The 17,008-nt window shown below is 46.7% G+C and overlaps 2 protein-coding genes across 4 annotated transcripts; both read left to right on the top strand.

Moving 5' to 3' along the window:
- Positions 1-8,472, top strand: snx6 (sorting nexin 6). 2 transcript variants are annotated; one of them, XM_046413676.1, is made up of 14 exons: positions 1-83; positions 235-285; positions 1,664-1,768; positions 3,016-3,126; positions 3,205-3,326; positions 3,436-3,559; positions 3,760-3,855; positions 3,939-4,044; positions 4,153-4,228; positions 4,339-4,378; positions 4,471-4,557; positions 4,838-4,997; positions 5,114-5,199; positions 6,864-8,472. In XM_046413676.1, exons 1-14 carry the CDS (start codon positions 78-80, stop codon positions 6,915-6,917), a joined length of 1,224 nt encoding a protein of 407 aa, XP_046269632.1. In that variant the 5' UTR covers positions 1-77; the 3' UTR covers positions 6,918-8,472. The 2 variants fall into 2 exon arrangements, with proteins under 2 accessions (XP_046269632.1, XP_046269633.1); XM_046413677.1 differs by having other exon boundaries at positions 17-83; positions 238-285.
- An 856-nt stretch (positions 8,473-9,328) lies between these two features.
- On the top strand, positions 9,329-16,223 carry psma3 (proteasome 20S subunit alpha 3). Of its 2 annotated transcripts, XM_046413678.1 has the most exons (11): positions 9,330-9,478; positions 10,495-10,577; positions 10,956-11,079; positions 11,272-11,373; positions 11,482-11,555; positions 12,033-12,105; positions 13,165-13,230; positions 13,469-13,515; positions 14,181-14,248; positions 15,904-15,968; positions 16,054-16,223. In XM_046413678.1, the coding sequence occupies exons 1-11, from the start codon at positions 9,458-9,460 to the stop codon at positions 16,096-16,098; spliced, it is 768 nt and encodes a 255-aa protein (XP_046269634.1). In that variant the 5' UTR covers positions 9,330-9,457; the 3' UTR covers positions 16,099-16,223. The 2 variants fall into 2 exon arrangements, with proteins under 2 accessions (XP_046269635.1, XP_046269634.1); XM_046413679.1 differs by lacking the exons at positions 15,904-15,968; positions 16,054-16,223 and adding an exon at positions 14,559-14,595 and having other exon boundaries at positions 9,329-9,478; positions 14,181-14,306.
- Positions 16,224-17,008: the final 785 nt, after the last annotated feature.

The following is a 17,008-nucleotide window of genomic DNA, read 5'->3' on the forward strand; positions in this document are numbered from 1 at the left end:
CATTCTTCTTCTGATTCAGGAACTTGGCCTGGTCGTCGTGACGTCACAGCACTTCCGGTCTCCACCCGTTCGCAGCCATGATGGTGAGTTTATCTCTTCTCTCTGCTGCCCCTCTTATTTTTCTCTTATATGAGCACGTTTACGGGCCGCGGTGCTCCGGTTGTTGATGTGTTACGGTCAGTGAGTGGTCAGTGTGTCGGTGAGCTAACTCCTCTGTGCTCTCTGTCTCCGCAGCAGGAAGGGCTGGACGACGGACCCGACTTCCTCTCCGAGGAGGACCGGGGAGTGAGTGCTCACTTTATTACCGGTCTGTCTGTCTACCTCTCCGCCTGTCTGTGTGACTAGGCTCGGCTCTTTGCTCTGTTCGGTTCGGTTCGGAAAAAAGCAGTTACTTAGCATATTTCTGGCTTTGTAGCCCGGTTAGCTGGGTGGGCTAGCGTTAGTTCATGCTAACGGGCTCGAGTGTGTGTGTGACAGCTGAACTGTTGTTGGCTGCAGAGAGTCGACACGGCGAGCTGCTGCAGGCCGTTAGCTTCGCAGCTAACTGGGCTAAACTGGCTAACAAAGCTAGCACCTAAATTAACGTGTTGTTAATGAGCTACTCTGCTGTGCTGCTTCACAGTCAGGTGGTCACATGACTCACGCTCACACTCTGCGCTCTGATGCTATTGGACAATCCGCTTCAGTGAGACGTGTTTCCTGTGTGGATCCGGTCTGTGTTGCTGGTTTGTCTCCAGCACAGCTGTGTTCCAGACCAGCCGTCCGTGTTAAGAGTCGTGTGATGATAACCTTGATGGAATAAAAATGTCAAACATAGGTGAATTAAGTCCAACGGGACGTCTTCACGGGTTCCCTTTTGTCCCAACAGTCCAGAGTTTCTGGATCTTCCGTCACGGAGAGAAGTGACTGACGAGTCGGCTGATGTTCTTTATTGTCCTGTTGTGGTCCTGTCCTGCTTGTGTCTCCTGGCACCTACAGTCATTTATCTTCTGTTAAAAACACATCAGTGAGCCACACTGCTGCTGCTCCTTCAGCAGCAACACACACACACACACACACTGTAGTTCATTCTGACTCAAACTGTGGATCCCTCCACAGCTGAAAATAGTCCCAAACAAACGCACTGTTTTCTTCTGTTTGAATAACGTATGATAACAGTTAAAAAACGAGACTAAATGTTGGTGTTGTGGGTGTTCAGTGGGAACCAATGAGGCTGGAGCTGAGAGCCACGAACAGGAGGTCGGACAGTCTCACAGGTTGAATTGTGTGTGTCCACTTAACAAAGCACACAGACCCTCCTGTGATAACTACTCACACAGACATGTTGGCTCACTGGCAGTCATGCTAGCACAACTTGGTCATGTGACACTTGATTTGGGGGTTTGGACTGCACTCATCAGTTTTACAGCTGAATGTGAACGGTGTGCATGACTTTGTGTGCATGACGCTGAATTACCGTATTCTAATGTCATGAAGTGTTACTGACGTCCTCCTTCTTCCACACTGATAGAACGTTCCTGCAGCAACAAGACGTCCTGCAGCTCCTCTGCTGCACGTGTTCAATTGTAGAATCATGAAACTGCAGAGAAACAGTTTGACTCAGGTGGACGTCACTCTGTGTGTCAGAGGTGCATGATGGGATATTTGGTCTGTTCTCCTGCAGCCGCGGGCGGTGAACGTGGACCTACAGACGGACGCCACCCTTCAGGTCGATATCTCCGACGCTCTGAGTGAGAGAGACAAGGTCAAGTTCACTGTCCACACCAAGGTGAGAGTGCCTGTACTGTCTCTGTCTCTGTCTCTGTGGGGACATTTCTGCTTTGTGTCGTGCAAACAGCAAGAACAAACAGTTAACTGCTCATGTGTTAAGTCAGAAAAACTGTGAATGTCTCCTTTAAGGTTTGACTGCTTTATGTTACTGAGGGTCCCCATATGTGAAAGATGAAAGTGACATATTTTGTCATTGGAGGGAACTCACTCCAACGAAATTCGTGCTCTGCATTTAACCCACCCAAGTGACGTGCACACACACACAACAAACCCGGGGAGCAGTGGGGGTTAGGTACCTTGCTCAAGGGTACCTCAGCCATGGACACCGGGACGGGGAATCGAACCAGCGACCCACCGGTTACGGGTCCGACACCCTAACCGCTGATCCACGACTGTATAGAGAGGTGTGTGTGCGTGCTGTTACTGAGCTGTCTGAATCAGAAAACTCACACTTTGATTCTGTACTGCTACTGCAGTCCAGAAGATCAGCTGTAATGACCACTCCCCACTACCTATCAGCGTATTGCATTGTGATAAACTGCCAGAAAGGCTGGACGGACAAAATGGGCAAATTTGTCATAAAAAGCCAAAAATATCCACCGAGCCCACGCTGTCTTCCGGTAGGCCTACCTGTCAACGACTGAGGACAACTGCAGTAGCAGTACAGATGATGTTAGGCAGAAAAAAGGTTGGGCTTTCCAAGCTAGCTGGAAAGGCGAATACCCGAATGGATAGCCTACGATGCTGCAAAATGCAAGGTGTTTTGTGAGGTTTGCACTGCAGCCGAGAACATGGGCGTCCCCCTCCCATCTACAGCACATGACCAAGAGCCTTTAGAGCGTTTGCACAGGAACGTTTTTCCAGCTGGGCCTAAACACTGGAGAGATTTCAAACTCACGAAAAGTCAGATCTGCGTAGAGCTGCAGTTAGCGCTGTTGGTGCTACTAATGTGAGTGTAAGTTTTTGCCGGTAAACGGTTGAATTGTGGATTTTGTCTTTCCTTTTTCTTCATCAGAGCTGTTCGGTTGCATTGACATTAAACTCCTTGTGTGTAGACTGTGTGTGTTTGTGAAAGACTGTGTGTGTGTGTGTGTATGTTCGTTCGTGCGCTCATGTCAAAATAGCACCCACCAGCAAAAATCAGCGTCCATGGTATTATGTACAGTATCTGTAACCACACGTGTCTGTTCAGAATGTGCAGTACTTTCATTGGACTCACCTGTGATGTACTTCCTGTCTGTACAGAGCACGCTCCCCAACTTTAAGCAGAACGAGTTCTCAGTGGTCCGACAGCATGAAGAGTTCATCTGGCTGCACGACTCGTTCGTTGAGAACGAAGACTACGCTGGTTACATCGTAAGATGTGCACACACACACACACACACACACACACACAGGAAGCTGCTCATGTACTTAGGTGTTGTTGTTGTGTAGATCCCCCCTGCCCCCCCCAGGCCGGACTTTGATGCATCCAGAGAGAAGCTGCAGAAGCTCGGGGAGGGAGAAGGATCCATGACCAAGGAGGAGTTCACCAAGATGAAGCAGGAGCTGGAGGCGTGAGTCACAGACTAACTCAGTGAGCTGATAGTCGAGCTCAGAGGCGTCACACTGACCGCTCTGTGTGTGCGTGCGTGCGTGTGTGTGCGTGTGCGTGCATGTGCTCAGAGAGTACTTGGCCATCTTCAAGAAGACTGTCGCCATGCACGAGGTCTTCCTGTGTCGTGTGGCTGCTCATCCCGTCCTTAGGAAAGACCTCAACTTCCACGTCTTCCTGGAGTACAACCAGGATGTGAGTCACTGCTGATGCTGAACGCACACACTCTCACACACACACATTTCCACTCCAGCGCCCGGTGGTTTTATGTCTTTACTCAAAGAGCAAAGTGAGGTCACTCAACCGGAGCGTAAACATATGAGACCTCATCGGGAAGGTGTTGTGTACCTGCTGTGTGTTGTTGTGCGTGACCTCTGACCTCTCCCGTGTGACAGCTGAGTGTACGAGGGAAGAACAAGAAGGAGAAGCTGGAGGATTTCTTCAAGAACGTGGTGAAGTCTGCCGATGGCGTCCTGGTGGCCGGAGTCAAGGTGACAAACACGACGAGCAGAGTTCACAGCTTCTTCCTTCTCCGTCACATGTCATTCATGTTTCCTGTTTGTCCGTGTGTCAGGACGTGGACGACTTCTTTGAACACGAGAAGACATTTCTGTTAGAATATCACAACAGAGTCAAAGACGCTTCGGCCAAATCCGACAGGATGATCCGCTCGCACAAAAGTAAGAGTCCACTTCAAAAACAAAAGAGCTGGTGACATTAAAGAGAGTCTGCAGATGCATCATGGGAAATATAGGGCTAAAAGTCAAGCTGTGTGTGTGTGTGTTCAGATGCTGCAGACGACATCAACAGAATCGCCTCGTCTCTCTACACATTAGGAACGCAGGACTCCACAGACCTCTGCAAGTACGACCAAACAAACTGTTTGTCTTTGTTTATTTTTTTCTGTCAGGATGATGTCATCATGCTGACATCACTTCCTTCTGTTGATGTGTTTTCTGCTTGTCTGCTTTCAGGTTCTTCCTGAAAGTGTCAGAGCTGTTTGAGAAAACAAGGGTACGTCCGTTGGCACGTGACTTGCTGTGGCTGTCCACATACTTTTGGCCACAGAGTGCTGATTGTTGTGTTTGTGTGTTGTTGTTTTACAGAAGATTGAAGCTCGTGTTGCAGCGGATGAAGACCTGAAGCTGGCTGACCTGCTCAAATATTACCTGAGAGAGTCACAGGCTGCCAAGGTGTCACCTTCACAGTCAAACACCAACATGTCAGCGCGACTCACTTCCTGTCTGTGGCTCTCAGCTCCGAGCTCGTTGACTCCCACTGGTCGCCTCACTCCTGTACAGCTTCCTGTGTAAACGTGCCGCTCACTGTAGTTTCTATCAAACAAACAGGAGGAAATGGAGCATTTATGGGGGGCTGTTTTCTGCAGCGGATGAATCCACATTAGTAGCAGCAGGATGGGTGTGTGTATTCACTGTGTATTCCCCCTAATCAAACGTCATGTGACCTCTACAGGACCTGCTGTACCGGAGGAGTCGGGCTCTGGTGGACTACGAGAATGCTAACAAGGCTCTGGATAAAGCTCGGGCCAAAAACAGAGATGTCCTGCAGGCCGAGACCAGCCAACAGCTCTGCTGTCACAAGTTTGAGAAGATCTCCGAGTCGGCCAAGCAAGGTGAGTCCAGTCCGCTGTGTGCACCTTCGGTTCAGAACTGCTTGTCAGAGAGCTGATGTTGTCACAGCAAAGTGTTTTACCAGACTGACAGAGCGTCTCGCTGTGTTGTGACGCAGAACTCATAGACTTCAAGACGAGACGAGTGGCCGCTTTCAGGAAGAACCTGGTGGAGCTGGCGGAGCTGGAGCTCAAACATGCCAAGGTGAGAGACCAGCAGCTCGTCCTGTACAGTCACATGATAACATGAGTGTCCAGACAGACCCCAGGGTGTTGAGGCTTTAGCCTAGCTTAGCACAAAGACTGGAGGCAGAGGGAAAGTGTTAGCCTGGCCCCATCAACAGACAAAATCCGCCTTCCAACAGCTACCAATGACACCATGTTCAAATATGAGACTCTGTGGTTCAGCAGCCTCTCAGAAGTCCTGAGCTCAAAGTGTCCTGACTCTGTCCTGACGGTCCTGACTCTGTCTTAACTGTCCTGACGTTTCTGACTCCGTCCTAACTCTGTCCTAACGGTCCTGACTCTGTCCTGTCTGTCCTAACTGTCCTGACGTTTCTGACTCCGTCCTAACTCTGTCCTAACGGTCCTGACTCTGTCCTGTCTGTCCTAACTGTCCTGACGTTTCTGACTCGGTCCTGACAGTCCTGATTCTGTCCTAACTGTCCTGACGTTTCTGACTCCGTCCTAACTCTGTCCTAACGGTCCTGACTCTGTCCTGTCTGTCCTAACTGTCCTGACGTTTCTGACTCGGTCCTGACAGTCCTGATTCTGTCCTAACTGTCCTGACGTTTCTGACTCGGTCCTGACAGTTCTGATTCTGTCCTAACTGTCCTGACTCTGTCCTGCCTGTCCTAACTCTGTCCTAACTGTCCTGACGTTTCTGACTCGGTCCAAACAGTCCTGACTCTGTCCTGACCGTCCTGATTCTGTCCTAACTGTCCTGACTCTGTCCCAACTGTCCTGACGTTTCTGACTCCGTCCTAACCGTCCTGACTCTGTCCTGCCTGTCCTAACTGTCCTGACGTTTCTGACTCGGTCCTGACAGTCCTGATTCTGTCCTAACTCTGTCCTGCCTGTCCTAACTCTGTCCTGTCTGTCCTAACTGTCCTGACGTTTCTGACTCGGTCCTGACAGTCCTGATTCTGTCCTAACTGTCCTGACGTTTCTGACTCCGTCCTAACTCTGTCCTAACGGTCCTGACTCTGTCCTGTCTGTCCTAACTGTCCTGACGTTTCTGACTCGGTCCTGACAGTCCTGATTCTGTCCTAACTGTCCTGACGTTTCTGACTCCGTCCTAACTCTGTCCTAACGGTCCTGACTCTGTCCTGTCTGTCCTAACTGTCCTGACGTTTCTGACTCGGTCCTGACAGTTCTGATTCTGTCCTAACTGTCCTGACTCTGTCCTGCCTGTCCTAACTCTGTCCTAACTGTCCTGACGTTTCTGACTCGGTCCAAACAGTCCTGACTCTGTCCTGACCGTCCTGATTCTGTCCTAACTGTCCTGACTCTGTCCCAACTGTCCTGACGTTTCTGACTCCGTCCTAACGGTCCTGACTCTGTCCTGCCTGTCCTAACTGTCCTGACGTTTCTGACTCGGTCCTGACAGTCCTGATTCTGTCCTAACTCTGTCCTGCCTGTCCTAACTCTGTCCTGACGGTCCTGACTCGGTCCTGACTTCGTCCTGACTCTGTCCTAGCGGTCCTAACGGTCCTGACTCTGCCATGTGAGTTTGGTTCTTTGTTTCATACAGTTCAGAGAACAGCTTACAGGAAGGGAGAAAGTGTGCAGCATGTTGATGCATAGAAATACACAAAAATTGGTCACATTCTTCACCTGAGTGCCTGACCCTGCCCCTCTCACCTGCAGGGGAACCTCCAGCTGCTGCAGAGCTGTCTGGGTGTCCTGAAAGGTAACACTTAACTCTGTGTCCCTGCCTGCTTCTGACTGGACACGCACCCTTCGTCACAGCCCCGCCCATCTCGAACTGGACACGCCCACCCTGGGGCAGTGCCTGGATGGACAGACGGACCACAGTGACAACTGTGGAGCAGAGAGCGTTAAAAGAGACAGGAAATCTTTCGTCTTCATCACTAACCAGACACTGTCCTCTTCATTCTCCTCCTGATCCTCCCTGTGTGTCCAGCAGCAGCTCCCCTACTGGTTCTACTGGTTCTACTGGTTCCACTGGTCCAGCAGAAGCAGTGTGTTTCCTGAGTGACGTTCATATGAGACAGAATAGCAGTTTGACACCAGGTGTCTCTGCAGTGTGTGACTGACAGAAACACCAGAAGAAGGTCGGTTCCTCAACTAGTTTTTGCTAACAGCTCACATCTGAATGAATGAAGTCTGGGCGTCTGATCCAGAAACATGTGAACGTCACTCAGAGGAGGTGCTGCATAAACTGGTCCCAGTTGGCCACCCTAACTGGTCATCTCCAGCCTGCAACTTCTAACCAACAGTCTATTAACAGTTATTTCTTCTTTTATTGTGTCTTAAAAGTCTGAAACAAAGTGAGAATAATTTAAATTCTACTGGATTCTCCAAACCAAACAACCTGGACTCATTAGCTCATAATCAGGAATTTCTTTTCTCCTAATCAGAAGATCTGCAGGACAGTTAAAAGATGCAAACGCTGAGCTGCAGTTCAAATCAACTTGTTTAAATTAGCATTGTGCTCCTCACTGATCCTGCAGCAACTGGTTTTCATTACTACAAAATCCTTCAGTTGGAAAAAGTGGTTTGATTCGACACGATTTTCTTTCCCTCGTTTTAGGAAAACGAGGCTTTAAAAGCACTCAGAACAGAAACTGTTTGACAACATGGAGAGTGGATCAGTCTGGTCCAGCTGCTGGTGTCCATCTGTCCGTCTTCTCCATTTTGGTTTTATTTTTCTGCTTCACCCTGTCCTCATAGTCTTCCTCTGTTCTCTGTTGTCTTATTTTGGCGATATGTGTGTGCGGGGGTTGTTTTAATGTCTCAGTGAACTTCCTGTTCTGCTGCTGTGTGCCGGCATTTTGAGTCCAGCTCTCGGTTCCTGTTCTTATGAAAGTGTAATGTCACTAAATGATTAAAGCCTTGTATATGTTTGTATTAGTTAACTAATGAACGCTAATCATCATCATCATCATCATCACTAATTGTAGCTTGTTTCTTTCAGTCCAGTGTTTTTCTGTCATTCCAGCTGACGGTGGAGCTTCAGTCTGTTTGCCTTAATGTCGATCAGTTGCTCCATTCGATAAAGTTCACAATGACAGAATGAAAACTGTTTTTGTTCCTTTCTTTTTTAAAGTGCACTGTATACGAATGTTTTTTCACTCTTATGTGACCAAAGCTTCCCTTACTGATTCAAGATGGAGAAATAAAATGAGAAGAACAATAAAAAAGATGACTCACACCATTTTAAACTTCAGCAGGTCTGTAATCCACCCTGGTCATACTGAGACTGAATAAAACTTTACGGACACTTTTCTTACAATCATCTGTGTCGCTGTTTCCTGGTAGATGTCGAGAGAGAAGCAACTGTGTGATTGGACAGGAGAGCTCAGAAAGAAGTGCTGCTATTGGCTTGAGATCCACAACAATCTGGAGGCGCATGAAGGCAACATGAAATTAATTTGTAACTCGTGCCATCAGAGCAGGTCATTTACATTCAGCTGAACTATTTCGGATCAGACTGCCGTTTATCAATACCAAACAGTTGAGCTGATGGAGCAGCAAGTGTTCAGGGTTTTTCAGTGTGAGAGAGCAGAGTCCTGTTATTCATCATTCGTTTATACCGTTCAATTTTCTTTGACCTTTGAGATGTCAGTTTCAGAATAGCAAAATGTCCATCAATATGGCTTCAAAAAGAACAACAGAGCAACAACTAAGGGCAAGAATTAGGCTGACCTTTTTTCTGTTTAAAGAAAATAGAAAGTATCGTAGTTGTGTGAAAGCTACGAATAAGTTGGGGGAGGAAAATTTCAATGCGTATTTTTCTGGTGACATCACTGCAGCGTCACTCCGCAGCAGCAGGCGGCAGCCGCGAGCCTGCACGGCCCTCAAACGACTTCTCCGCTGTGAAGGCGTGTTACAGCTGTATCAAGTTCACTGGTGAAAACAGGAAACGTACAGGAAATAAGTCATAGTCAACAAAATAATGTCACCAAACGGTCCATGTTGTAGACTCTTGGTCACATCATACTCGTTCTTCCTGGAGCTGCAGGTGCACTTGTCAACATGTCAACATTTAATAATAGCAATAATATTATAATGCCAACAATAATAATTTGTCGCGACATAAGTCAATTGTTGATTTCAAGGTCACCAATTTGCCATCCTTTAATTTGTCTTCACAGAGGTTTTTATTGTGAAGGTAGAAACCGGACGCCGATGTCTGACGTGCCTTTAGTTTGACAGCGTGATGAAGCGCTGGAGTAGCAGACTGAAGGCTGTTCACGGGATACACACTTTGAGTTAAAATGAGCTCTATCGGGACCGGGGTGAGCGTCTCTGCGATTCTTTCAGCTGAAGCTTCACATTAACTTCATCTTGACTGTTTCTGTGTCACGTTTTAGTCCAGTCATTGAACGATAGCATACAGTTATATTGAAAGTCATACATAATAACGTGTAGTAATCTTGCTAGCGTGTTAGCCTGCTGAGTCACAACGAGGCCTGCTAGCAGAACGTAAACTGAAATTGAAAGTATAATGAGTCGAACGTTTTAATTCAAAATCCATTTTTCTGTGAAAAAATTAAGAAAAAAAGCAAAGATTACACAGCAGCGTCGTCATACAATTAGTCACTTTAGTCATTTACAGCAGTGATATTGATGGGTGAGCATAGTCGGTGCTAGCAGTTAGCTCCGGTGCATGCCAAACTCCCTTTAGAACATATTAGTTTTAAGTTGATTTGCAGGTTAGCTGAATTTCACTTCATGTAGAGGATAAATATGTCACTTTATATCAATCTTTGGAGTGTTGTAATTCAAACGGGTTTCATATTATTTGCCACATAGCTTTAATTTAGATAAAATCAACATTGGAGGTGGAACATATGCTGCTATCAGTACGAAAATGTGGAGGTAGTGGTGTTATTTGAAATTCAATGACAGCGAATGAATTGGAATGCTACTCGATTATTTTGTGTTTGTTATTCTGTATTTGTTTGGAAATCAATGATTGATCACTTTGGGATGTGAAGTTAATGTTAGTTCATGTTTTTCAGCTGCAGTTGAAAACCTTATTCTGCATCCATGTATTTAAAAACGAGATTGTCATATATGAAAGTGTTTTTATGAGGTAAAAACACATGAAAATGTATGCGATAGCTTGAAAGCCATTCTTGTTTTTATGTTGTACAGTTTGTTGGCTACTTTTTGAAGATTGCATTATGCTTATAAACATATTGATTGTAACATTTACACAGTGACTGTAAATGAGGCCTGGAGGACAAAGTGACGAAAAGCTAAATGTGTTTAATGTGTGTGTGTGTGTGTGTGTGTGTCTGTCCTGCAGTACGACCTGTCGGCCTCCACCTTCTCTCCAGACGGTCGAGTGTTTCAGGTGGAATATGCCATGAAGGCCGTCGAGAACAGCAGGTCAGCAGTTTATGTTCACACTAAACTGAGAAAGTGGTCACATGACAGAGGGCACCAATCAGGTGGCAGTGGGCTGTTTGTGTTTCCCTGTCTTGACTGATTTTACTCTGTTTGATGTGATGATGTGTCTCTGTTGAATATCTCTGAGTGTGTCAGTGATGTCACTGAGTCATCAGTTTAAATGTTGATGTGGTTTCTGTTCCAGTGTGCTGAAGCATCTTGAGCTGTCATTAATTCACTGAATTAGCCAAAAACAGACGAATTCTGTTTCATCACATGTACCAGGATACAGAAACCTGTAAGACTACATCTAACGTGATGGAGGATAGTTGAATTCTGTGTTTAAGTCTCATTATCTGTGTGTGTTTGTGTATTCAGCACAGCCATCGCGATTCGCTGCAAGGATGGCGTTGTGTTCGGGGTGGAAAAGCTCGTTCTGTCCAAACTGTATGAGGAGGGCTCCAACAAACGCATCTTCAACATCGACAGACATGTTGGCATGGTAATCACACACCTGCACGCAGCATGGCCCCGGGTGGTGGAGGTGATGCGGTAGTCCAGCAAGGCTGCCATCTGAAACAGGAAATGAAAGTTTAGAGTCGAGGGCTTCCGTCTGACCTGTCTCTCTCCGTCTCCCTCTCCTCGATCCTGTCTCTGTCTGTCTTCCTGTCTCCGTCTCCATCTCCATCCCCAGGCGGTCGCTGGCCTGTTGGCTGACGCTCGCTCCCTTGCTGATGTTGCCAGAGAAGAAGCCTCCAACTTCAGATCAAACTATGGACACGACATCCCACTGAAGGTTTGTCCTCAACCTGAGTTGACTCTGAGTCTTCAGACCAAATCTGACCACATAGGATGAACAGGGAGTGTTAGCCTGATGCTAAGCTAACAATGTTTCTCGTTGCAGCACCTGTCAGACAGAGTGGCCATGTATGTCCATGCCTACACGTTGTACAGCGCTGTGCGGCCGTTTGGCTGCAGGTGAGTCACATGGTTTCTTCCATCAGCTGATGACTGAATGCAGACCTGAGCGTGTTGCGTTCAGGCACAGGAAATAGCATTACAACGTGACACATGACTGAAGCTGATCAGTTAAGTCGATCAGGGGTAGACGATAAGACTCACACAGGTTTCACTCACAGAACTGAACTCCTGTGATGTCAGTTCCTCTTGGCTGTCTGACCAGTCGCTGAGCTGAGCACCTACACACACCTACACACACCTACACACTCCTACACACTCCTACACACTCCTACACACTCCTACACACTTCCACACACTTCCCTGCTTTCCTGTTAGATCAGAGGTTTCTTGTTACTCATATAAAAATCAGAAAACCGTGTTCAGTTTCATCAAACCAACTGGAATGTTGAACTAAACTCGTTGTTGTTGTTGTTGTTGTTGTTGTTATTGTTGCTGTTGTGTTCAGTGTTGCTCACATTGTTGATCTGTCTACAGTTTTATCTTGGGCTCATACGATAAAGACGACGGTCCTCAGCTCTACATGGTCGACCCATCTGGCATCTCATATGTGAGTCACTCAGACTAAAAGATCTGATCATCTGTCACTTTTATGTGTTTGTCCCAAACTGTTGTCATGGTGCTGTGAGGATGAACAGACTGATCTGAGGTCAGTGGCTTGTACTGCAAATCGGTTTGTGCTCAGTGAGGTAACTTGACCGATAATTTCTCTGGAAAATGTCCTCACCTTGGGATGCAGGACGTGGATCAGCCCATCATTTCACAGTTTTAGGCCTCCATGGATGATTTGATCTTCCACAGCTCTAATCAGATTTGTTGTGGTAAACCTCACAGACTTTTCCGTCCTCTCAGCATCGTCTTGTCTCCTGAAACTGTAAACACAGACGACAGGTTTGTCTCTCTGGTGGACACTGAGTGGCTCCACGGTGTGACGTCCTGCTCCTCCTCCCCGTCCACTGACCGACTAAAGTACTAGAGATTTGAAAGTACTGCTTTGAATTGGTTTTTACATTTTGTTTGTTGTGCTTGACACGGCGGCGGTTTCAGCTTCACACACAAAAAGTGAAACACGCAGAACCAGAACCAGAATCATGTAATCTCGTCCACAGTCTGCTGTCCTTCCTGTTTCAGTCAGATTGTGTGTTACATATTGCAGTTTGTCAAACAGAAGACTGTCTGCGTCCCTGATTGGTCACGTGCTACAGACATCGTGACCATATAAGGACATCCTGTGTTGACTTTGATAACCAGCTTCATGTGACCTCAGTGGTTGTTGGGTTTAGTGAAGCCGGGTTAACTGAAAGGTATCCTGGATATGTTGAAGCTGCCTCACAGTACTGACCTCTGCTTTTACGGTAGATCAGAATCAGAATTCCTTTATTTATCCCCGAGGAGGATCAGTAAAGATGTCTGGCAGGAATAAAGAGCCCATCACTGGGTAGTGTGTCGTCCTCAGTCACATGAGGAAATAAAAAGAAGTTTGAATGGACAGACACATCAGTGAGACTCAAAATGTTTCCTCAGATCAATCAAGTGAAAACTGATTCTGCAGATAAAATAAGCTGAACTGTCCCAGTCAGACCAGTAACCAGACTGTGTTTGTGTCCAGGGCTACTGGGGCTGTGCCATCGGAAAAGCAAAACAAGCCGCCAAGACGGAGATCGAGAAATTGCAGGTGAGTCAGATCGATAGTCTGATCATCAGTTAATCAGCAGCAGTTCACGCTTCAGCCCGCGTCACGCATTGTTTACGTCACATGACAGGAAGTCACGTTGAGCAGCTGTAAGGACGTCGCTATAGCTCGTCTCAATGGACAAAATAAAGTTTGTGATGAGTGTCATCTGAAGGTATCGTGTTTGTTCTAACGTGTGTTAACGGTGAATTTGTTTCCTGTGTGTGTGTGTGTGTGTCAGATGAAGGAGATGACGTGCAGGGAGCTGGTCAAAGAGGTCGCCAAAATGTGAGTCATCTCCATCCAAACTAAACTTAATTGTCTGAAACAGCAACAGTAATTTATCTTGTTCTGCATTCTGAGACTTGTCCTGCCAGACAGGATGCTGATCAGCGATCGACCGATTGATCAGCTGATCAGGCAGGCTGCAGCATGTGGGATCATTACTCTTGTAGTGAATACATAATCTGCTTTAACCAAACGTGAAGAACATCCAAATCCAGCGAGACCCCAGTGTGAAACTGATTTTAGACCAGTTTGGATGTTTGTTCAGTCACTTCCTGTTTGTGTCAGTGTGGATGGAGACCTGATCTGAGAACAGGAAGTGTGGGTGTGAAGTAAACAGTCTGTTTGTGACAACAGGTTGATGTGGCTCCACAGCTCTGAAGTCATCATTCAGAGTTCAGATGCAGTATATTGAAGTACCGTAGCTCAGTCTCGAGGTATTTGTACATGACCTCATAGCAATGCACGTGTTCTGATGTTCAGGTATCAGACACGGACTGCAAAAATGTCTTCCAGCAGCTGTGGACGCAAGTTATGACACGATGATGTTGTCTCTCTTTCTGCACTGCGGTTGTAATGTTGGTTGCAGTATTTGTACTGCAGTCGGTCTGCTGTTTTACTTGTGCAGGTGTTTCTAATGCTAACATGAACCTGTCCTGTGTTTGAAGAATCTACATCGTCCATGATGAGGTGAAGGACAAAGCCTTCGAGTTGGAGCTCAGCTGGGTTGGAGAAGGTAAGAACCTGACCAATCAGAGCCCTGCTCTTCTTCCAGTCTGTCTGTCTGTCTCTCTGGATCAGCGGTTAGGGTGTCGGACCCGTAACCGGTGGATCGCTGGTTCGATTCCCCGTCCCGGTGTCCATGGCTGAGGTACCCTTGAGCAAGGTACCTAACCCCCACTGCTCCCCGGGCGCTGCACGCGGTCGCCCACTGCCCCGGGTTTGCTGTGTGTGTGCACGTCACTTGGGTGGGTTAAATGCGGAGAACAAATTTCGTTGGAGTGAGTTCCCTCCAATGACAAATTATGTCACTTTAAAATATGTCACTTTAATGTAGCTGCTCTTTGACTTTAAAGTTTCCACTTCCTGTTTCTACACGTCTTTGATCACAGCTGATCAGACCATTTGATACAGGGAGGATGATGACAGTCTGAAAGTTTTCAGTCACTGGCCGAACTCATGTGATGTCACTTCCTCTTGGCTGTCTGACCAATCACTGAGCTTAACTGAGCACTCGCAGTAATGTGGCACATTCACCCTGATTCTTCTACAGATCAGAGTCCTCCTGTCTGTCTGCTGTCATGCAGTTGGGTAAAGAGAAGTCGAAGAGGGGATGTACCCGTGTGTCTTCATGTAGTTAAGACGTTGTGGACAGATGTGTGCTGAAACAGCTGGACATTCTATCAGTGAGGACACACACTGTTTTTACATGAGCACAGCTTATTGTGGACGCGGTCTGATTCTGTTAACATATCACACCTGGTGTCTCCATATGTTGGTGTGGAAATGAGTCAGTAGATCCAGTAGATCACCTCAGCTGCAGCGTGATCCTTTTGGGACGACAGTAGCGGTCAGAATTACGTCCACTAAAAATGCTTTGTTACTCTGAGGGTTTTTTCACGCTTGGTCCCTTTCAGCCGTCCAAACAAATGATTGTGCCTGTGTGAACACAGCAAACAAACTCAGGCCCCTCTGAAGCGAACCAAACTGAGACCACTGCAGGAGGGGGTCCCAGTTCGGTTCACATAACCTGTTGCGCTGTGAAGAACAAGTGCTTCGGGTTCACTTGTCCTTCTTTCCACTTTATTTTAGCCCTTTAGGTTTGCCGTAGGTGGATCACATGACATTGTGCTTGAGAAAACAAATAGAAACATGGCTGCCGAAAAGGCAACAAGTGGAGGAGGAGGATGAGGTGTTGTGGTGCTTTATGTTCACCTGAAATCTGATCAGTTTGATTTTGTTTTTCTTTACGTCTGTGGGCTAATCTGACTACACGACACAGGTCTCATCAGAGCTAAGGGGGGCCAGAAAGAGAACTGGGCCCTCTTTCAAATGAACTCTGTGTGAAAGCAAAAAGAACTGTTGGTTCACTTTTTGGTCCATTTTAAGGGGACTGAGTTTGGTTTGTTGAAAAGGGACCGTGTGTGAAAACACCCCAAGTGTCTGACGGCATGACACAAAGGATCAGTTTTGTTTAACCAGAACCACACGTCTCGCCGTCTCACTTAACAGGTAAACAAGTGAATTTCCCCACTGCGGGATCAATAAAGTTCATCTTATCATCTTAAACTCTGTATTCACAACCAGGAAACAGTCGGCACGTTTCCTTTTCGTGCTGATGCTTGTGTTGCCGTGGCAACACTCCTGACTGTCTTGTCTGCTCTCCCTCAGTCACAAACGGACGGCATGAGCTAGTACCCAAAGACATCAGAGAGGAGGCCGAGAAATATGCCAAGGTGAGCAGGACGCGCACACGCACGCACGGACGCACGCACGCACACGGCTTCTGTCAGCTGAATCTCCTGTTTGTGTGTCTTTCAGGACTCTCTGGAGGAGGAGGATGACTCTGATGAAGACAACATGTAAACTCTGCTGATGGCTCGCTCACACACATCACATCCTTTTTTATGTTTTATAGTTGATGAACATTCTGTGGTTGTTTTTCTTTTGATTTGAATTTCAGGTTTAAAAATAAAAATGTTGAAGAAAAAGTTGTCTGTAGGGCTGTGCATTTTTCTGTGTGGCCGAATCGCGGTCAGCTGATTACTGAATCAGGAGTTTAGACACACTTGCGCTGAGGAAGAGTTTGGTCAGTGTGTGAAGAAGCTGCACATGATGATTTGCTGTATTTTTAAGCTGAACGTTTGTTCCTGTGTAGTTTTTTACTGAATGTTACAGATCACACCCTGAACTCGATGTAGACGCTCTCTGTATGAATGGAGCCTGACGGCCAGCATCACTCGGCTCCCTTGGCGTCTGTTTAGAAATAACTTCCACATTCCCAAAGAGGAAAACGACATATATGGTTCTGTCGTCACCCTCTTCCTGTTACGTCAAAGCGCTGATGGGCCCGCCCATCCCGATTCTTTACAAATGGCGCCACAAACTACAACTATCTTTCAAGAAACCTGACGTTTGTTTTAATTGATTATTTTATGACTTAATGAATCACCTGGGCTCTGCCATCATGCCTCAGCTTAGCTCGTTTATTAGATGTTTGTGCTATAAAAACTTCGAGCGGTTTGGTGTGAAGCCTCCTTCACCAGTACCGCGGATAATGTGACGTTGTCTCATATGAACCGCACTGCCAATCTTCATTTACAAAAGTGTTAACTAAATGTTTATAGTCGTCTCCATCGAGTTTTTGGAGTGAGAGAACAAAATTCTCACGTTTAACAACGCCAGAATAGTAGCTCTTAATTCCTACATATGAGTTATTACAAAAAGTTGTGCGTATACAAATATAAAACAAACTTTTGGACACTGACTTCTCTTT

The sequence above is a fragment of the Scatophagus argus genome, chromosome 15, assembly GCF_020382885.2.
Source record: "Scatophagus argus isolate fScaArg1 chromosome 15, fScaArg1.pri, whole genome shotgun sequence".
Lineage (NCBI taxonomy): Eukaryota > Metazoa > Chordata > Actinopteri > Scatophagidae > Scatophagus > Scatophagus argus.